The following is a 21,865-nucleotide window of genomic DNA, read 5'->3' on the forward strand; positions in this document are numbered from 1 at the left end:
GCCAGTGGCGAGCGCAGTCTTTTTTGGGAGTTGTAGTTCTCTATTGTTGTCCACGCTGCAAAAAGAAGTTAGGAATGGGTGGGTACTGTATGAGGAATTGGGGTTATCTTGTGTGTGTGTGATTTTATTTTTTCATGAAAAATGTCCTCACACGAGATTCCTATTTTCTATTCTGAGAGAGGATTTTGTACTAAAAGAGGTTTGGAGAAATGTAGTAATTAGGAGATCTGAGGTGCCAGAGTTGGAAGGTGTGTTGGACACGCCCTGCCAGCTGCCCACCGCAGTAGGTCTAGAAAAGCCAGACTGCATAGCTCAGCGGAAAATCCTGAGAACTATGTTGTCCTTCCCTGATACACAGTATCTAGTTCTTTGTGATCCCAAGACAGGAATTTCAGTAAGGCACAGCTCCCTCGCATCCCTCCAGAAGAAAGAATTACCCTTCTGTTTCCAAGGGAGTTGTCTCAAGGATTTTCAAAAGAGAAACAAAATTGCAAAGATCGTGGTGAAAACTGCATGGAGCTGATGTCCCAAAAGAATGAAGGTGTACTGGCTGGTTTTATGTGTCAACTTGACACAGACTGGAGTTATCACCGAGAAAGGAGCTTCAGTTGGGGAAATGCCTCCATGAGATCCAACTGTAAGGCATTTTCTCAATTAGTGATCAAGGGGGAAGGGCCCATTGTGGGTGGGGCCATCTCTGGGCTGGTAGTCTTGGTTCTATAAGAGAGCAAGCTGAGCAAACCAGTAAAGAACATCCCTCCATGGCCTCTGCATCAGCTCCTGCTTTCTGACCTGCTTGAGTTCCAGTCCTGACTTCATTCAGTGATGAATAGCAATGTGGAAGTGTGAGCTGAATAAACCCTTTCCTCCCCAACTTGCTTCTTGGTTGTGCAGGAATGGAAATCCTGCCTAAGACAGAAGGTGTATGTAAAATCTGCGTGGGATTTGGGCCTTTCAGACGACGCTGAAGACATTCTGGTCATCCTGTCAGGACAGGCTGTAGGGTGGACAGACTAAGAGAATGTCAGTCTTTAGACAGTGCCTCCCTCTCTCAGACACTTGCTTGAAGCAAGGGGATTTGTTTGTTTTTCCAGTTAAATGATTTTATTCATTAGGTGAGTCTGTGGCAATGTGCTGGAACTGAGCAGGAAGAAGGGAGTTGATTGAATGGGCTCAAGTTAGAGGCCTTAATGTTCTCTTTCCAGGGTTTCGAAAATTACTAAGTATCCTCAAAGCTTTAAAGGGATACAAAATGATTAATTAGAGCAAGAGTGGTTCACATGATTAGTCCCCGAATTCTGACTAGAAGGCAAGGGAAGTTCAAGGTCAACACCGGCTACCTAGAGGCTACCTAGACAGCTTGAGGTACAAGCTTTAGCTTCAGTCTCTAAATGAACAAATAGAAAGGAAAAATTAGATTGTGCCTGCCCAAACTCCCAAGAAATACGGATATTGAGACAGAAGGATCATTGCACTTTGGAGGCTAACCTAGTCTACAAAATGAGAGCCTGTCTTGGAAACACAACATACGTGGGGCTAGAGAGATGGCTCAGCAATTAAGAGAATTTGCCCTTCTCAGAACAGGTTCAATTTCTGTCACCCATAGTAGTAGTACACAGACATACATGCAAGCAAACTACCAATACACATAAAAACCTCTTTTAAAAAGAGAAACAACAACAACAAAGGGAAGGGTCTAGTAAGCAGTATCTAGAATGTAAGCAGTATCTAGAATGTAGTAAGCAGTATCTAGAATATAATCGTGTTGTACCAGTGAAAGGAAGGAGGATCCCTGTGAGTTCAAGGCTGACCTGCTAAGTTAGTTAGTTCGAGGTTAGCGGAGGCACATAGTGAGACCCTTCTTTGGCTTAAAGAAAATGAATCAAAGACATGCAATCAACATACAGCTCAAGTCATCTTTTAAATAAAAGAACATTTAACCGGGTAGTGGTGGTGTACACCTTTAATCCCAGCACTTGGGAGGCAGAGGCAGGCAGATTTCTGAGTTCGAGGCCAGCCTGGTCTACATAGTGAGTTCCAGGACAGCCAGGGCTACACAGAGAAACCCTGTCTCGAAAAACAAAAAACCAAAACAACAACAACAACAACAAAGAACATTTAAGTTACATCAATACTCCTTTATTCATTAAAAATATTTCAATTTTGGTTATGCCAACAATGAAAGCGATTATTGATTATTTCGTGCTACTTGAATTTGTCTCATTTACTTTAGGAACACGGATAAGTCATCCAACTTAAAGCTTCAAACGTCTGGCGATTTATTATGGACATATTGAAAAAACCAACGGGAAAGAACTATACAAGCCACTTTCCTGGAATACCTTCATGTTTTATTATAATGAAATAAATTATTTTATTATACTTTTCTCCTCTTTTGAAAGACGACGACAGACTTTGAGGTTTTAGCAAAACAGCTTGCTGTATTTAGGATCTTCCATTTAGGAAGATGACCTCAAAATGTCCGTCATTGGCCAGGCGTGGTGGCACACGCCTTTAATTCCAGCACTCGGGAGGCAGTGGCAGGCGGATTTCTGAGTTCGAGGCCAGCCTGGTCTACAAAGTGAGTTCCAGGACAGCCAGGGCTATACAGAGAAACCCTGTCTCGAAAAACCAAAAAAAAAAAAAAAAAAAAAAAGTCCGTCATTTTATACATTAATACGTACATACATAGATGTGGAAGAAAAGCAAGTAAACAGTCCAAATCAAACGGAAATAAAATCCCTCTGCAATAGGGAGTTCTAAAGTGCCACGCCTACAGGGTGTTTTCCAATCTGCAGCCTCCAGCCACGACTGCTGCCTGCAACCCCCCATTTCTCGTGAGTCAGCTGGCGCCATTTCTGGGATGACCGAGAAGGGCGCTCTGGCCTTGGAATGACTTCTATGATAGAGCCCTTCTAGCCGCCGCCGGTAACTGGCGCCAGACTCTCTGGTAGGCGTTTGGAAATCTGCGCGGGAAGTAGTCCGTGGATGACGTAGCGACGGAGGGTTGGCCTAGGGCACTACCCAATCACGGTGCGGGATTCTCAGGCCACACCCTCCTGATTAGCGTTTTCTTCAGCCTGTTTCCCGCCGGTAGCCGCACATTTGAGCTGTGAGGAGGTGAGGCAGGGGCGGGGCTTCCGACTTGAATCAATCGGCGCGCTTCCAGCAGTAAAAGACAGTTCCAGGAGCCAATCAGCCCACCGACTCTCTTCCGGGATTCGCACTCCCGCCACCTGGTAGCGGCCGTTACTGGTGGCGCGCGCGCGCGGATTCAGTCGGTGAGTTCGGCAGCCCGCGCCCGGGTTACCATCTTTGATTCCTCCTGAGGGCGGGAGGGGCGTGCCCTAGGTGTCACTGGGCTGAGGTAATTTGGGTTGCGGTTTTAGGTTTTTTTATGCTAATCCTTGCTTGGCGCCCTGGCCCGGGTGTAGGTTTGGTGACACGGAAACCTTAGGCCACGAGGGAACGAACTCCAGCGTAGGTACCAAAGATGGTTGCCCTTCACTTGGAGCAAAGGGTCGTAGGCGTCTGCTGGGTTGGCAGGACGGAGTTTACTTCTTGGGGTACACTACTTTTCCTTTCAGCGTTTTCCCCGTGTGTGACATCTTTATAGGTAAAATCCACCCATGCAGTTTTGAATTTCTGTCTCTAGTTTGTCTGTTAGTAACGCCGGCTATGTAGTTACCATGAGAGCAGGATTCATTTTGAGGATGCATGCCCAAATACTGACCGGTACCAGGTGTGCATAATTCCTGCAGAGTAAATAGGACGGACCCGAGTAGGGGAGGTGGGGATGTAGATACAGTTCCACCCGTACTGATCTGGAAAGAGATGTCAAAGACAGAAAGGGGGCCGGGCGGGCGTGGTGGGGCACGCCTTTAATCCCAGCTCTGGGGATGCAGAGGCAGGCAGATTTCTGAGTTGGAGGCCAGCCTGGTGGTCTACAGAGTGAGTTCCAGGACAACCAGGGCTACACAGAGAAACCCTGTCTCGAAAACAAGCAAACAAAGACAGAAAGGGTCTTGCCAAGGAGCTACTTTAATTCTGTGAACTTAGCAGCCACGAGAAAACGCTAGGAGTGATTTAGAGACGGTCCTTAACCCATCTATGTTGACGTTTCTCATCTGGGAAAAAAAAAAAAAAAAGAACAACCATACTTTTACAGGGTTCTTCTCAAGAACAAATGAATCAGTCAACCTAATGTGTTAAAACTGTTTAACATATAAACCCCTCTTTATATGTTAGCTTCTCTGGTTCTTTGCACTTCAAGCTGAAGTATGCTGATGAGAGTGTATAAACTGGGGGCTTTGTGACTCATTTCTATTTACATGCTGTGTTATTCTGAGCAAATCAATTTTTGGAGTTATTACTTCCCTGTCTCGTTTGGCTATTATGCCTGATACAACACAATACTCAATAGAGGATTATGAAATCAATTAGGGAGTGGTAGATGGGCTTTTAAAAACTAGAACATGTACAAGACCCTAAGTTTGATCATCACTAGTTTTCCTGTGTGTGTGTAATATCTGACCCATCAGATCCCATTACGCATGTCTGTGAACCGTGTAGTTGCTAGGAATTGAACTCAAAACCTCTGGAAGAGTAATCAGTGCTCTTAACAGATGAGCCATCTTTCCAGGCCCAGAAACAGTATATTTCACATACCATTGTTTCTCAAAGCCCATACCCTCACACAGGTGAGTGCGTGGCTCCAAGGAGGGTGTCAGATACCCTGGAATTTGAATTACAAACTGTTGTGAACCAGTGTGGGTTCTGAGAACTGAACCTAGGTATTCTAGAAGAGCATGCAGTGCTTTTAACCACTGAGCCACCTTGCTGGTTTTTGTTGTTGTTGTTTTTTAAAGGGGTCTTACTGTGTTGTCCATGCTAACTTGGAAGTCTTGGACTCAAGCAATTACATTGTTTCAGCTGCCCTCAGCTGGAACTGTGGGTATACACCACCTCAGTCCAGCTTACCATGTTTTTTTATGCTTTAAACGAAGTACCCATCTGTGGGCTGAGGCTATAGTTTGGTGGTAGAGCATTTGTTTTGGTGTGGGAGGCTCTAGATTCAGTCTGTAGTATCTAAAAACAAACAAATCCCATAAAGTATCCCTTTCTATATAATGGTATACTTTGTGTCATGGCCAGAAGTATAAATATGTACGTGTTCCGTTTTGGATGGCAAGGTCTCACTGTAGCCAAGGCTGGTTTCTACATTTTTTAAAAAAGATTTATTTTATGTATATGTGTACACCACTGCTCTTTTCAGACACACCAGAAGAGGGCACCAGATCCCATTGCAGATGGTTGCGAGCCACCATGTAGTTGTTGGGAATTGAACTCATGACCTCTGGAAGAGCAGTCAGTGCTCTTAACCACTAAGCCATCTTTCCAGCCTCCCCCCCACCCCACCCCCTTTTGAATCCATGATCTAGCTACTTCTGGCTAGCCTGGAACTTGCTATATAGACCAAGTAGACATCTGCCTACCTCTGTCTTCTCATTGCTATAATCAAAGCTGTACATCACCATGCCTGGTAAGGTCTCTAGTTCTTTTTTTTTTTTTTTGGTTTTCTGAGACAGGGTTTCTCTGTGTAGCCCTGGCTGTCCTGGAACTCACTCTGTAGACCAGGCTGGCCTCGAACTCAGAAATCCGCCTGCCTCTGCCTCCCGAGTGCTGGGATTAAAGGCGTGCACCACCACGCCCGGCTTCTCTAGTTCTTAATTTTTCTGCTTCATCTCAGATGCAGGGATTATAGATATATGCCAACATGCTTTTATCAAATAGATTTTTTTTTCCTTATTGGTAGTACTAAGAATTGAACACTTGGCCTCACATAGGCTAAGCAAACATTCTATTTCTGGCATACTCTCCCACCCCTGAATATTGTTACATGCTTTAGAATAACTGATAGGAAATCATCACCTCATGGTTGTTCACATCTTTAATCCCAGCACTTGGGAAGCAGAGGCAAGGGGATCTCTGAGTTTGAGGCCAGCCTGGTCTGATTATGTGTTTCCTTTACAGATCATGGAAAGCACCCAGGTGATTGACTGGGATGCTGAAGAAGAGGAAGAGACAGAACTATCCAGTGGCTCCTTGGGGTATAGTGTGGAGCCTATAGGGCAGCTACGTCTCTTCAGTGGAACTCATGGACCAGAAAGAGGTCAGGAGATATTGGGAACTAAAGTATGATTGTGGGTCTTTCTTAGAAGAAGTTGGAAGTTGGAGGGTTGGTAGAACCATTTATATATATGTACACACACATACATACATATACATACATAAGTACATACACATATACATATGTATATAAATAAGTATGTAGTGTGTGTGTATATATATATATGTATATATATATATATACACACACACACACACATACACATATGTTTCAAAGGGGATATGAATAACTGTACCACTAAGGATGCCAAAGAGGCCACCTGAGTTGACTGTTCGAGGCTGGTTCTGGGATTTTCTTGGAGTGATTTTCTTTTGTCAAGAGAAAATGAAGAGCTTCAAATAAAACTACAATGTGGGGGGTGAAAAGATGGCTCAGTGATTAAGAGTGCTTACTGCTCTTGGAGAGGTTTAGGTTCTCAGCACCTACATGGTGGTTCACAACCACCTGGAGCTCTAGTTACAGGGGGCCTGACACTATCTTCTGACCTCAGGATACCAGCACACATGTGATAGACATGAATTCATGCAGGTGCACACATACACACTGTGGGTGTTGGTGACTGTGGAAGGACAGTGGCTGTATAATAAAACGGGACAGCATACGTGCAGTGATTGAAGTGGTTAGAGTTGTATTGTGTGTAGTGTGTTTCCTTTATTTTTGTTTTTCCTTTGAGTCAGGGTCTCTCTATATAGCCTGTGCTGCTCTGGAATTCACTATGCAGACCTGACTGGCTTCACAGAGATTCACTTCTCTCTGCTTCCCACGTGCTGGAATCAAAGGCGTGTGCCACACTATACCTAGCCTGTATTATATGTACTTAATCACACAAAAGCACCCATTGGGCATGGTGGTACATGTTTGTGATCCCTGTACTAAGGAGGGTACTCTAGAATTTGAGGGTAACCTGGGCTATATAGTAAGTTTGAAAATCATCTGGGTTACATGATAAGACCCTAAATCAAAACAACAAAACAAGAGCTATAGTTCAGGGGGAAAGTGTTTAGCTAGCATGCATGAAGCTCTGTTTTCAAGTCTAAGCAATTGAGAAAAGACAAAAATGTGACTAGATAGAATATTGCTGATGAGTAGTGTATTATAAATGCTCTTCTATGCTGGCATGCCCTCAGGGTTTTGTTGTTGGTCGTTTTTTAACGCCTGTAAGAGCTCTGAGTGAGCAGTAGGGTATCTAACCAGAACATCTTCAGGGCAGGACTCTGGCCTTACTCTCATATTTTTTCTCTGATCCTCAGATTTCCCCCTCTACCTTGGCAAGAATGTAGTTGGTCGAAGCCCTGACTGCTCTGTGGCCCTGCCTTTTCCATCCATCTCCAAACAGCATGCAGTAATTGAAATCTCAGCTTGGAACAAAGCCCCTATCCTCCAGGATTGTGGGAGCCTCAATGGCACTCAAATCGTAAAGCCTCCTAGGGTCCTACCTCCTGGAGTGAGCCATCGTCTGAGGGACCAGGAATTAATTCTGTTTGCAGATTTTCCCTGCCAGTACCATCGCCTGGATGTCCCACCACCCTTGGTCCCTCGGAGTCTTCTAACTATAGAGAAAACCCCCAGAATACGGATAGAATCCCAAAATTCCAGAGTTTTGTTGGCTGCCGATTCAGAGGAAGAAGGGGGTAAGTTTGTGCCTTTGGCATAGGTATGAAAAGACAGGGATGATGGCTATAAACTCAATTTATTCTTTCCTGTTCTTGCCAGATTTTCCTTCTGGAAGGTGTGTGGCGAATGGACAAAGGAATACAGCATCCCCTTCAGCAACAGTAGTTCCAGAAAGGTGGGTACCAAAGTACCAGATACCTGAATATTTATGTTTGCTTGCTTTTGTTTTTGTTTTTGTTTTTGTTTTTTTGAGACAGGGTTTCTCTGCGTAGCCCTGGCTGTCCTGGAACCAACTTTGTAGACCAGGCTGGCCTCGAGCTCAGAAATCTGCCTGCCTCTGTCTCCTAAGTGCCGGGATTAAAGGGGTGCGCCACCACTGCCTGCCAGATGATTATCTTGAAAGGTGGCACTAAGAGCCTCTGAATAATATTTCCCCAGCTGAATTAAACCATAATGAGCACTACTACTACTACCACTTCCTCTTCTTCCTCTTCTTTTTCTTCTTTTTAAGGATTTATGTATTATATTTATATGAGTACACTGTAGCTGTTTTCAGACACAGCAGAAGAGGGTGTCAGATTCTATTACAGATGATTGTGAGCCACCATATGGTTGCTGGGAATTGAACTCAGGACCTTCAGAAGAACAGTCAGGGTTCTTTTTTGTTTTTTGTTGTTGTTGTTGGTTGTGGTCCGCCCCCCCCCCCCCCTTCCGAGACAGGGTTTCTTTGTATAGCCCTGGCTGTCCTGGAACTCACTTTGTAGACCAGGCTGGCCTCGAACTCAGATCAGTCAGTGGTTTGTTGTTGTTGTTTTTAATATTTATTTATTTATCATATGTAAGTGCACTGTAGCTGTCTTCAGATACACCAGAAGAGGGCATCAGATTTCGTTACAGATGGTTGTGAGCCACCATGTGGTTGCTGGGATTTGAACTCAGGACCTTTGGAAGAGCAGTCAGTGCTCTTAACCGGTAAGCCATCTCTCCAGCCCGAGCACTTCTGATATACTCAGTGGAGATGAGAAGACAGCTACCAGCAGTGCCTGCTTTCAAGGTCTTCATAGCTGAATGGGGTGTCTCTATCCAGGACATACTTTCTATGGATTCTTTTTCTTTGCAGTGATGAAGAGGTCTCTTCTCCGGCCCCAAGTGTCCCCGGGCCATCTTCACCCTTTGGTTTGGGCAGTGACACTGATGAAGAACAAGGTCAGCAACCAGGAGTAGAGGAGTCCTCTTTAGCTGACAGCAGTGGTGCTGCAGGGGAAGCTGAGCAGCCTGAAGCTAACGGAACGACAGCTGGCATACAGGCTCAGCCTACTGAGCACAAATTGAAGGACACAAAAGTCAAGAAGGAGGCAGGCAGGGCAGGGGTCTCAGATGGGTCAGTTCTGGAGAGGAGCCCCACTCTTGGAGAGGACAGTGACACAGAAGTGGACGAAGATCACAAACCTGGGTTTGCGGACAGTGAGACAGATGTGGAAGAAGAGAGGATCCCTGTGACCCCCCCTGTAGCCCCTGTGAAGAAAAACCAAGTGCTACTTGCAGTTGGTATAGGAGATCCTGAAGCACCTGGTGTGGCACATCTGCAGGACTGCCTAGCTGGTAGTGGCACAGATGTGGAGGACAAGACTGCACTGGATGTCCCTCTAGAGAGAAACCACACACCCATGGTGATCAACAGTGATACAGATGAGGAGGAGGAGGAGGAGGAGGAGGAGGTCTCAGCAGCACTCACTTTGGCCCATCTGAAAGAGAGAGGAATTGGTTTGTGGAGTAGAGACCCAGGCGCAGAAGAGGTCAAGTCCCAACCACAGGTCCTTGTAGAACAAAGCCAGAGTGCCTCTGGGAGAGACAGTGACACGGATGTGGAGGAGGAATCCTCAGGGCGAAAGAGAGAGATTATCCCAGACAGTCCCATGGATGTAGATGAGGCTCTTACTGTCACACAGCCAGAGAGCCAGCCTCCCCGTAGGCCCAATGATGCAGATGAGTACATGGATATGAGCTCCCCTGGCAGCCATCTAGTGGTAAATCAGGCCTCCTTTGCTGTGGTAGGCAAGACCAGAGCACAAGTGGAGGAGGAAGTCCCAGGGCCATCTGTTATCCTGGGGGAGAAGCACCAGGTGCCTCTAGAGGGAGCCCAGCCTCCTGAGGAAGCCTGGGAAACAGCTGTTCAGGAAGGCTCATCCTCACCAGAGGCAGCAGCCTCTGTAAGGCCTAGCCAGCAGCCAGTAGCAGAAGATGCTGGGACAGAGTGTGCTACAGCTGTTTCTGAGCAGGAAAGTACTCTTGAGGTGAGGTCCCAAAGCGGGTCACCTGCAGCACCAGTGGAGCAAGTGGTGATACATACAGATACTTCAGGGGATCCCACCCTGCCACAGAGAGAGGGAGCCCAAACCCCCACAGGAAGGGAGAGAGAAGCACATGTGGGCAGGACCAAGAGTGCCAAAGAGTGCTGTGATGGTAAGTGTTGCCCTCTGCTCTGCCTTTGGCCCTTAAAATAAATTGGGTATAAGGATTAGGAGAGAACTGTAGAGGTCTTTAGGATGAGAGTTGATTTTTCATCTGTCTCACATCTCTTCCCAGCAGAACCTGAAGATCTGTGCCTTCCAGCTACCCAGTGCTTTGTGGAAGGGGAGAGCCAGCACCCAGAAGGTGAGGACATTGTGTGGTGTGGATGGGAGCACCAGGAAGAGCTGGGTGATGATTACACTGATGGGCCTTGAAAGGCGATGTGGCCAAGTAGGGTATGAGACCCTGGCGTTCTGGGACCAGCTGTGTTCTACCCACCTTTTCTTCGGCAGCTGTCCAGAGTTTGGAAAATGAGCCTACCCAACTCTTCCCATGTACTCTTCCACAAGAGCCAGGACCTTCCCATCTCAGCCTTCAGACTCCAGGTACAAGGAAGTCTCTCTGAATTCCCAACTTTGCCTGCTTTCTTGTTTTCTTCCTCTGCATCCTTTCATATACTGTCTGTTAGATTTACCTATGTTACATGTATGAGTGTTTTGCTTGCATGTATATATATATATATATATGTTCACCATGTGCATGCCTGGTGCCCACAGTGGTCAGAAGAGGTCTTATTCCCTGGAACTGGAGTTGTAAGCTGCCATGTGGGTTCTCAGGACTGCTAGAGCCACCAGTGCTCTCTCTTCAGCCCCTCATATTCTTGTTTGTTTGTTGACAAAGAGTTCCTGTAGCTGAGGATGACCTTGAACTGCTGGTTCTCCAAGGGCTGGGATTACAGGTGTGTGCCACCCAGCTAGGGATGGACGAGGACTTCATATGCTTGCTCGATGAGCTCTCTAACCACTGAGCTGTATCCGCAGACGCACTTTTCATATTCTTTTGTTATTCAAGAAAAGAACCTATACCAGACATGGTGACACACACACTTGTGATCCCAGAACTTGGGAAGCAGAGGCAGGAGCCCAGGGCCATCCTGGACTACATAGAAAGTTTGAGGCCTTGACTGAATGAGACCTTGTCTCAAACAACAACAACAAATCCAACAAAATGGGCTTGGCTCAGTGGTTAAGAGTGGCAATCATCTTAGAGGACCAGAGTCCAGCACCCATGTCAGGCAGCTGGCAACCATCTGTAACAGCACTTCTGGAGATTTCATCACTCTCTGGGTACCCCACACACACATGGTATACACATATACATGTGAATAAAAAATTTTAGAATAAGTCTTAAAAAATAAAATAACAAGTAAAAATTAGATTGCCTAGATTACTCTGATTCTAGTTCAGGAGATTTGGGGTTAACCCAAAAACTCAAAAATTTTTACACTCTACATTCTCTCTGGAGATTTAATCAGGGCTTTATGCATGCCAAATGAGTATTCTCCTAAAATGAGTGTTTTCCTAAACCACATCCCCAGTCCTTGTTTTTCAAATGAAGTTCCTGAGGGAAGCTGTGCGTGAGGTTATAATCTCCTGAATAGCATTCAGTGTTAGAACCACCACCCTACTCCCAGCTTCCCTTTTGTAACCCATGTAGCTGTTTGCTGCGAGCCTGCCTTCGTTCTCAACCTTAGTGCCTTTTTTACCTGTGTACTTATCTCCTTTCTCTCATCCTGTTTAGGTGCAGATACCTTGGATGTGCCTTGGGAAGTCTTGGCTACACAGCCGTTCTGTCTAAGAGAACAGTCAGAGACTTCTGAGCTTCATGAAGCTCATGGATCTCAACCATCTCTGCCTAGGGAACCACCAGGACACCAACATCTGGTTCATACCAGCCCAGTTCACACAGAGCTGTTGAGAATTGAAGGCAGAGAGATACAGACTGTGGAGAAAGCCATGGGTATACCAAAGGAAATGGCAGACAGGATGACCCCTGAGAGAGAGCCATTGGAGAGGGAAATCAGGGGAAGAACAGAAAACAGTGAGAGAGATGTGATAGGAGAAGAACTAATTCAGGGGACAAAGGACAGAGAGCCAAAGAAGGTGTTAGCTAGAGACAGTCAGAGAAAAGAGGCTGACAAGGATCTTGAAGGGAATAGGGAGAGTTTGGAGGTAGAAATAGAGATGTCCAAAGACTCACAGAAGAGAGAGAGAAAAGTAGAGAAACCAGAACCAAAGAGAGAATGGGAGCCAGCTGATTTAGAAGTGACTCCAGATAGAGGGGTGACAGAGGAAGGGAGCCATGATCAGAAAGGGCAAATTGCTAGTCTAACACTAAAGCCTGGAGTTGGGGTGAAGGACCTTGAGGGACTTGCATCAGCCCCAATAATCACAGGGAGCCAGGCAGATGGAGGAAAGGGAGACCCTTTGAGCCCTGGGAGGCAGCAGAGAGGTAAGTGTGAGGCAGGGGAGCCAAGGGGTATGTAGTCCTCATGGCAGTTAGTATCTGAGCTGCGGGCTGCACAACACTCAGCCAGTCTTGTTTTATTCTTTGACTAGGCCGCTTGAGTTGCCAGACGACACCTGCTGGAAAGGCTTCCAGGGTGAGCTGCTTTCTTATCATTCCTCTACAGCCCTTTGCCTAGCCTTCCTTTAATCTTTCTTTGTCTATACTTCCCATTTTCTCACTGCATGTACATTTGTGCATGTTTGTGAGGGTTTGTGTTTAGGGGCAGTGCATGATGAAGGCAAGTGATAGTCTTGTGTGTTGTTCTTCAGGGACTACCCAGCTTTTTTTTTTTTTTTTTTTTTTTTTAAAGATTTATTTATTTATTATATGTAAGTACACTGTAGCTGTCTTCAGACACTCCAGAAGAGAGAGTCAGATCTCGTTAGGGATGGTTGTGAGCCACCATGTGGTTGCTGGGATTTGAACTCCGGACCTTCGGAAGAGCAGTCGGGTGCTCTTACCCACTGAGCCATCTCACCAGCCCACTACCCAGCTTTTTAGAAGGGTGGTGGTGGTCAGGATCCTAAACTGGCTTAGAATATGCTGAAGTAGACTAAGATTCTTGCCAGCAAGCTTCAGGAATTCTCCTATCTCTACCTCTCTAGCATTGGGATTCAAAACATAGCCACTATACCTGTCCTTTTTACATGGGTTCTGGAGATTAAATTCAGGTCTTGGTGTTTGCTTTGCCTACTGACCTGTCTCCCTGATCCCATGTTCCCAGTTTCCTTTTTGTTTTGTTTTGTTTTGTTTTTCAAGACAGGGTTTCTCTGAATAGCCCTGGGTGTCCTGGAACTCACTTTGTGGACCAGAATGGCCTCAAACTCAGAAATCCGTTTGCCTCTGCCTCCCGAATGCTGGGATTAAAGGAGTGTGCCACCATGCCCAGCTCCCAGTTTTCTTGTTCGTCATTTATTAATTGGTTTCCATTCCTGTGTCCTGCCACCCATAGTTCCCTATATTGACCCAGAGATCTCTTTGTGTTTCATCCCTCTTTTGCCCCAGCCATGTCTTAGTTGCCATACACACCTGTGCATATCACTGCACTGAAGTATTAGGGTTAGGAATCCCTTACGGTGTCCAAAAGATTGTTTCCTTCCCCAAGGAGTTCCCAGCCTAAAGAGAGGTCACAGAAAGAAAGGTGCCAGTGAGTGTCCTGTGACCATAAATAGAATCAAACCAAACATGCAAATAGGCCTTTGGTCCCAGCACTTGGAAATTAAGCTAGAAGAGTCAGTGGAGGACACTGAAGGCACATGAGCTATGACTTCATAGAAACACTAAAAAAAGTTAAAGATCCTTGTCCACCTCTTTCTTGGTGTCTTTTGTCAATTGCTTCTCCTCCTTCTCAGGGTGATCCAGAGCCCCCAGACCACTGCCTGTTTTCTTCAGTGCCTGAAGCTTCAACTCAGAGTCTCCTCACCTCTCAGAGCCAAAAGCAGTCTACACCTCAGCCTCTGTTTTCGACCTCTTCTTCTGAGATACCCCTTCCTGAGAGTCTTCACACAAAGCCTAATGTCAGGCCACGGCGGTCCTCCAGGATGACCCCCTCCCCGCATTCCTCTGCTGCCCTTAAGCCAAATACTACCTGCCCCACAAACCAGCCTGCTGCCTCTAGACCAACATCCCGACCCACTCGGGGCAGGGCAAATAGGTCCTCTACCAGGACCCCAGAACTGATTGTCCCTGTAGACCCTGAACTCCAGCCTTCCACCTCCACAGAACAGCCTGTCATCCCAAAACTTACGTCCCAGGTCACTGAGGGCAGGGTACAGATGCCTGAACCACTTCTCACAGGTCCCGAGATCCAGTCTCCCACCTCCACAGAACAGTCTGTCACCCCAGACCGCAAACCTCGGGCCACTCGGGGCAGGCCAAGTAAATCTCCCAACAAGACCCCAGAACCACTTATTTCTACTGGCCCTGAACTCCAACCTCCCACCTCCATAGAACAACCTGTCATACCTAAACCCACTTCTCGGGTCACTCGGGGCAGACCACGTAAGTCTTCTGTCAGGACCCCAGAATCAGTTGTCTCCACTGGCCCTGAACTTCAGCCTCTCACCTCTATAGAACAGCCTGTTATCCCTGAACCTAGGGCCACTCGAGGTAGACCAAGTAAGTCTTCTATCAAGACCCCAGAATCAGTTGTCCCCACTGGTCCTGAGCTGCAGCCTCTTACCTCTGCAAAACAGCCTGTCACCCCTAACCTCACATCTCGGGCCTCTCGGGGTAGATCAAGTAAGTCTATCAGGACCCCGGAACCAGTTGTCCAAACTGGCCCTGAATTCCATCCATCCACCTCCACAGAACAGCCTGATACCCGTGAGCCCTCATCTCAGGCTAGGACACGTAGGTCTGCTGTCAAGACTCCTGAAGCGAGTGTCCCCACAACCCCTGAACTCCAGCCTTTCACTTCTAAAAAACAGCCTGCCCCTAAGCCTACAGCTCTGGTCACTCAGGGAAGGACATATAAACCCTCCACTGAAGATTGTGAATCAGTTGGGCCAGTGGCCCCTGATTTTGAGCCTTCCACCTCTACAGACCATCTTGTCACCCCTAAGGTTACAGATCAGAGCTTAACACTACAGTCTTCACCCCTAAGTGCTTCCCCAGTTTCCAGTACCCCTGATCTCAAGCCTCCTGTCCCCATAGCCCAGCCTGTTACCCCAGAGCCCATTCCACAAGCCAATCACCAAAGGAAACGAAGGGCTGCTGGGAAGCAGGGTTCCCGCACAGTCCCTCTGGGTCATAAGTCTTACTCTGCCCTCTCTGAACCTGAGCCCCAATCTTCAGCCAGCCAAAGCTCAGGAGCATCAGAAGCAGGTGAGTCAGTTACAACCACTCTTGAGCCTGCCATGCCCTTGATGCATAATGAAGCAGCTGGGAGCTCAGGGCCCATTCCTAAGCCCCAGCCTAAGGCTTCTCAAAACTGAAAGAAGCGTTTCACTACCACAGACTCACCCCGTCAAAAACGTCCCAGAAGACAAGCCTCCCAGAAAACTGTAGTCATCAAGGAAGAACCTGTAGAAACAGAAGTGAAGGAAGAGGTGAGAGGAGAGCTGAGGGTGGGGTGGGGATGTCCCTAGCTAGGAGCAAGAGCTACAGAGCTCAGGAATTCTCACTGAGATGCTTTTCAGCCTCAAGAGACTGCAATTCCAACACCAGAAAAGAGAAAGAGGGACCATGCAGAAGAAGTGACCCAGGGAAAACCAACTCGAAGCCGGCGAACTAAACCTAACCAAGAAACAGCCCCCAAGGTAGAAAACAAGGTGCTGGGGATTGAGAGATGGGTGCTGCTAGTGTGGGTTGCTGTGACCATCTTTATACCATACCCCGCTCCCCCCCCCCCAGGTACTGTTCACAGGAGTCATGGATTCTCGTGGCGAGCGTGCAGTGCTGGCTCTGGGAGGCAGTCTGGCCAGCTCAGTAAATGAGGCCTCCCACTTAGTTACTGATCGCATCCGCAGGACAGTCAAGTTCTTGTGTGCCCTGGGGAAGGGAATTCCCATCCTGTCCCTGAACTGGCTGTACCAGGTGAGAAGCCAGGAGATGACGAATGGCTGGAAAGGACTGCTCACCTAGCAGTGGGGAAGTAGTGGGAGGGAGGAGATGGAGAACTGGGTTAGCGAAGCAGTGGGCTGCTTTGAGAAGATACAGGGCTGGGATGACTCAGTACCAGAGCACTTGCCTAGCATGCTTGAAGTCTTGAGGTCAATCCTCAGCACTGGGAAGGACAAACAAGACACAAAACAGTCACTTCAGATAAACAACAGTTCTGCCTGTTCCTTAGTCCCGAAAGGCTGGTTGCTTCTTGCCGCCTGATGACTACTTAGTGACTGATCCTGAGCAAGAGAAGAACTTTAGCTTCAGCCTTCGGGATTCCCTGTGCCGGGCTCGGGAACGAAGACTGCTGGAGGTAAATAAGAGTCTGTCTTCTGCACCACGCTGCCGTCCTATCCCCTGGAGCTCTTAGAGGTTTCCCAGTGCCTTTGGCCTGTCACTGCAGGTGTCTGTCTCCATCATTCCTCTCTTAGGACTATGAGATTCATGTGACCCCTGGCGTGCAGCCACCCCCCCCTCAGATGGGCGAGATCATCAGTTGCTGTGGAGGCACTTTCCTGCCCAGCATGCCTCACTCCTATAAGGTATGGCAAGCATAGGAAGTGGGAACAAGAGAGGGTTGGAGGAATGATGGAGGGAAAGAGGAACAAGAATGAGGGAAGAGAGGAAGAGGTGCTGGCCTCAAAGGGACTCGGTGTTGTTGTTTTTTTGTTTTTGTCTTGTTTTGGTGTCAGGTACTTATTTTTTTATTTTTTATTAGATATTTTCTTTATTTACATTTCAAATGCTATCCCAAAAGTTTCCTATACCCCTTCCCCACCCCAGCCTCAGTGTTGTTTTTAAGGTTTAAACATTTTCAAGCAGCCAGATATGGTGCTCCACATTGGCAGTTTAGCACATGGGACTTGAAGCATGAGGAGAAGTTCTAGGTATATACTCATGGAAGCCCCTGGGACTGCGTGTCCCTTTCTTTTTTTTTTTTTTTTTTTTTTTTTTTTTTTGGTTTTTCGAGACAGGGTTTCTCTGTAGCCCTGGCTGTCCTGTCACTTTGTAGACCAGGTCACTTTGTAGACCAGGCTGGCCTTGAACTCAAGATCCACCTGCCTCTGCCTCCTGCATGTCCCTTTCTTACTCACCCCCACCCCCACCCTAACATTTTTTTAAGTCTATTTTACACACAGAGAAGAGGGGCTGGAGAGACAGCTGTGGTTAGGAGTACTTGCTGCTCTAGCATGAGCACAAGCGTTTGCATCCATCACCCACAGAAGGGCTCACAAGCATTGTAACTCCAGCAGCCAGGAAGTCAGAAGCCTTTTTGGCTTTCTTTTCGTTTAAGTGACTGATTAATTTATTAAGATTTAGTTATTCGGGGCTGTAGCGAACGGGGGCCAGAGCAAGTGGTCTGGAGCAAGAGGGAGAAGGAAAGGGGGGCTGGGAGGGAAAAAATTATTTATTGAGCTGGCCATGGTGATGATCCCAGCACTCAGGAGGCAGGGGCAGGAAGATCTCTGAATTTGAGGCCATCCTGGTCTACATAGCAAGTTCCAGGACAGCCAGAACTGTGTCTCAAAGAAAAAAAAAAAGGAAACAAAGAAAAAGACTTATTTTGTGTGTGTAGATGTTTTGCCTGAACGTATGTCGGCACTATTTGTGCACCTTGTGCTGGTAGAGGGCAGAAGAGAGTAGAGGGTATTGGATCCCCTGAGACTGGAGTTACATATTGTTGGGAGCTACCATGTAGATGGTGGGAAGCAAGCTTGGGTCAAAAATAGATAGATATACTTTGCTTTGCGCCCATAGTTAATAGTTTCAATAATGTTACACTTCTTTCTTTTTTTTTCCTTCCTTCCTTCCCTTTTTTTTTTTTTTTTTCTGTAGTCAGGCAACCTTTTTTTGTTTGTTTGTTTGTTTGTTTGTTTTTTGAGACAGGGTTTCTCTTTATAGCCCTGGCTGTCCTGGAACTCACTCTGTAGACCAGGCTGGCCTCGAACTCAGAAATCCGCCTGCCTCCGCTTCCCGAGTGCTGGGATTAAAGGCGTGCACCACCACGCCCAGCTTCCAGGCAACCTTTTAATGCAGTTCCTTATGTTATGGTGACCCCCAATCATAATATTTATTTATTTATTTATTTATTTATTGTTTTTTTTTTCGAGACTGGGTTTCTCTGTGTAGAGCTCTGGCTGTCCTGGAACTCACTCTGTAGACCAGGTTAGCCTCAAACTCAGAAATCCGCCTGCCTCTGCCTCCCAAGTGCTGGGATTAAAGGCGTGCACCACCACCACCCAGCTCCATGTATTTATTATATTTTCTGATTCTCTATTGTGTAGTGCCCCTCGCCCTCACTCCACCCCCTGCCTTTGTAGGAATTGACTTCCAGCAGGGAGGAGACCAGCTGTCCCTGAGAATATTCCTCAGTCAGGACTTTCCTGTGTTCCCTTGTTTGCATCGTTTTTATCTTATCCCACTATATTCTGTGTCTCATGCAGATTATGATAAAAGCTGCAGTGGGGGCTGGGAATGGAGCTTGGTCGGTAGCCTGTTTCCTAGCATATACAGAACTGGGCTTGATACCTAATACACATAATACCTACCTGTAATCCCAGCACTCTGGAAATGGGGACAAGAGGATCAGAAGCTCAAGGTTATCTTTAACTATGTAGTAAATTGCAGGCCAGCTTGGGTTAGTTATATGAAACCCTTTTCAAAGACAGGGGAGGGTAGGTTGAACGTTTGCGTGAGTGTGTTGTGTGTGTGTAGGTTCAGTTCTGAAACAGCTTAATGGGTCCTGCATCTGTTTCAAAGTTCCTTCCTAACCGTCTTTGCTGTCTCTTCACAGCTTCACCGAGTCATCATAACTTGCACTGAAGACCTACCACGCTGTGCTATTCCATCCCGCCTGGGGCTACCCCTCCTCTCTCCTGAGTTCCTCCTGACTGGAGTGCTGAAGCAGGAAGCCACACCAGAGGCCTTTGTTCTCTCCAATTTGGAAATGTCATCTACCTAAAAAAATATGTACCTTTACCTTCTCAGACCATCGAACAGTCCTAGAAAACACTTGGAAAAAGGAACACACACATACACAATTAAGACGGGGCAAGGTGGTTCACACCTTTAATCTCAGCACTTGGGAGGCAGAAGTAATCATATTTTTCTGAGTTCTGGGCTAGCCAGAGGTACATAATGAGACCCCATCTCAAAAACCAAATCAAACAACAAACCTCAGGGTTTCACAAAGGCCTAAGGTATATTGTATCATCGTAACTGTTTGGGGAATGTGAATAAGGCCTAAAATGTTTTGGGGAAAAAAGGGAACTTTTTTCCTAAGATAGCCAGTTTTTTAGTTGGCTCACCTGAGCTGGGTATGGCTCTCTACCGAGCACCTGCCATCTGCCCAGCTGTGCTCCGAGGAAGCTGCTCCAGGCTCAGTGCCCTGACTCTACCTCCTGTCCAGAAGCCAGCATTTTCTCTTTACTTCCCGGGGTTCTACTCAACATGAAGCAGCTCCCAGGAGTGCTTGGTTGAGAAGATGAGGGTAGCTCATGGGTGTGGCTAGGAAAGGCTTTAGTTTTGCTGTACTTGCTCTGCTTTGCAGTGTTGGCAGTTAGCTGTGGTCATCTCCAGTAGCTCAGTGCTCACTCTGCCTTCTTGGTGGCAGGTTTCTGTGTGGAGACACAATGGATTTGAACTTGCACTTCATTTATTATTATTATTAATTTAGAGTAAATTGTATTTGTTTTTTAAAGTTGGCTACTTTCCAGGATGTGGAGAAAGTAGAACTCATGAATACTGCTGGTGTTTGGCTTGTCCTCTGCAGTAAACAGTAGCAAAGTTATTTCAAAGTAAGCAGAGCTAGCCGTGGGCATTGCCTGTAGCCCCAGTGCTTAGGAGGCTGAAGTAGGAAGCTCACCAGTGCCAGTTCAGCCTGGGCTACAGCGTGAGAGTCGGGCGTGGTGGCGCACTCGGGAGGCAGACGCAGGCAGAGCTCTGATTTCAAGGCCAGCCTGGGCTACAGAGTGAGTTCTAGAACAGTCAGGGCTGTTAACAGAGTAAATCCTGTCTCGAAAGAGAAGGAAAAAATTTTTTTTGGTTTGTTTTTTGCCATTTTCTCTGGACATGTGTAAGGTGAGTCAGTGCTCGTTGTGCCTGCCTGGTCACTCTATGACCCAGCAAGACTGTTCTGTAAGCAAAAAAAAACTCTGTTTTGTTTGGTTTTGTTTCTTCGAGACAGGGTTTCTCTGTATAGCCCTGGCTGTCCTGGAACTCACTTTGTAGACCAGGCTGGCCTTGAACTCAGAAATCTGCCTGCCTCTGCCTCCCGAGTGCTGGGATTAAAGGCGTGTGCCACCACGCCCGGCTGCAAAGAAAACTTTTAAACATGCATTTGGTATGTAATCCCAGCAGTCCCTGTAAAGGCTAGTAGGATCAGAAGTTCAAGCTCATCGTGGATTTTTGGGTTTTTGTTTTGTTTTTCCGCCCCCAAGGTCAGCTCAGTCTAAACTGCAAAAGATTCAAAAATGAAAAGCACTTGATGTTTTATCTTTTTGGTTGGGCTGGGGCTTGAACCTGGAGCTTCCTTCCTTTATGCATGCTAGGCAAAGCCTCTACCACTAAACCTTATTCCCAGCCCCTCACCTCTTTCCAAATATAGAAAAGCTGAAGATTTTTGTTCAGCAAGGATGAGCATATATACTGTCTGCACAGAAAGCAATGTTCAGACATGAAGTGAAAACACAGTATTTGAAGGTGGTCAAAGACACCCTAACACAAGGGCGAGACAAAAGGGACAGGTTTGATTCCACCTGCATAATAATATATAAAGTGTGGTGTGAATTCACAAAGGTAAGAGCAAATTGATGCTTGCCAGACCATGAGTACACAGAAGCTGTTCAAGGGGTCTAGTGTTCCCCTGTGGGGAGTTGAAAGACTTGGAATCAGAAAGAGGAAGTGATTGTACATAATGCAGAATATTAAGTACTAATGTATAAAAGGGTTGGGTTTTTTTTGCTTTATGAATTTCACTTCAATAAAAAAGTTGCTTACTTTATATTTTCCTGCAGTGAATTATGTATAAGCTTAGAGAACTATTGGTGGTTGGCACAAATGAGGCCCAACTCATGACAGGCAATTGCTTTACAACTCATTCACACCCCAGTTATATGCTTGATCTTTAAGGTTTTTCTTTTTTGGTGGTGCCGGGGGTTGAATCTAAGGCTTCCTGAAATGCTGCTCAAAAGCTTCACCGCTAAGCAGTAGTCCTAGACCATTGTTCATTTGATGCCTGTGGAGGCCAGAAGTCAGCCTTGGATGTCTTTCCTCGGGCCACTTTGTTTTTCTTTGAGATAGGGAATCTCACTGGGACATGGGGCACCCTTAGGCTGGGCTGGATGGACAGTGAGCCTTAGGCATTTGCCTCCCTAGAGCTTGCATTATGATTTAAGGAGGAAACAGGTTAAAGAGAAACCACACATAGTCAACTGCTTGTTTCCCACCTATAAGCTCTTCTGGGACCACTTCACAGTGTCTAGAAGATCAGTGGAGCCAGGATGTGATGCTAGGCCATAATCCCAGCACTTGGAGGCAGAGGCAAGAGGATCTGCTCAAGATGATTCTCAGCTACATAACAGCAAGTTCGAAGCC

The 21,865-nt window shown here is 46.7% G+C and overlaps 1 protein-coding gene across 8 annotated transcripts; it reads left to right on the forward strand.

Annotated features, from left to right (window-relative positions):
* Positions 1–3,096: 3,096 nt before the first annotated feature.
* Mdc1 (mediator of DNA damage checkpoint 1) lies at positions 3,097–21,272 on the forward strand. Of its 8 annotated transcripts, none has more exons than NM_001010833.2 (16): positions 3,100–3,281; positions 6,034–6,172; positions 7,441–7,821; positions 7,904–7,979; positions 8,925–10,267; positions 10,391–10,459; positions 10,609–10,701; positions 11,897–12,607; positions 12,715–12,758; positions 14,017–15,490; positions 15,623–15,714; positions 15,805–15,924; positions 16,019–16,201; positions 16,458–16,583; positions 16,702–16,812; positions 19,065–21,272. In NM_001010833.2, the coding sequence occupies exons 2-16, from the start codon at positions 6,037–6,039 to the stop codon at positions 19,230–19,232; spliced, it is 5,127 nt and encodes a 1,708-aa protein (NP_001010833.2). In that variant the 5' UTR covers positions 3,100–3,281; positions 6,034–6,036; the 3' UTR covers positions 19,233–21,272. The 8 variants fall into 8 exon arrangements, 7 of the variants coding, with proteins under 7 accessions (NP_001010833.2, XP_006524325.1, XP_006524326.1 ...); XM_006524262.4 differs by having other exon boundaries at positions 3,128–3,281; positions 10,394–10,459; XM_006524263.4 differs by having other exon boundaries at positions 3,130–3,281; positions 11,897–12,115.
* The last annotated feature ends 593 nt before the right edge of the window (positions 21,273–21,865 follow it).

The sequence above is a fragment of the Mus musculus genome, chromosome 17 (genome assembly GCF_000001635.26).
Source record: "Mus musculus strain C57BL/6J chromosome 17, GRCm38.p6 C57BL/6J".
NCBI classification, from domain to species: domain Eukaryota; kingdom Metazoa; phylum Chordata; class Mammalia; order Rodentia; family Muridae; genus Mus; species Mus musculus.

Bases quoted from the DNA above. Each gene is read 5' to 3' on its own strand.
- Mdc1 (NM_001010833.2), top strand. From the start codon at position 6,037: ATGGAAAGCACCCAGGTGATTGACTGGGATGCTGAAGAAGAGGAAGAG. The intron at 6,173-7,440 runs GTCAGGAGATAT...TCTGATCCTCAG, and splicing joins AACTCATGGACCAGAAAGAG to ATTTCCCCCTCTACCTTGGC. The intron at 12,608-12,714 runs GTAAGTGTGAGG...TTCTTTGACTAG, and splicing joins CCCTGGGAGGCAGCAGAGAG to GCCGCTTGAGTTGCCAGACG.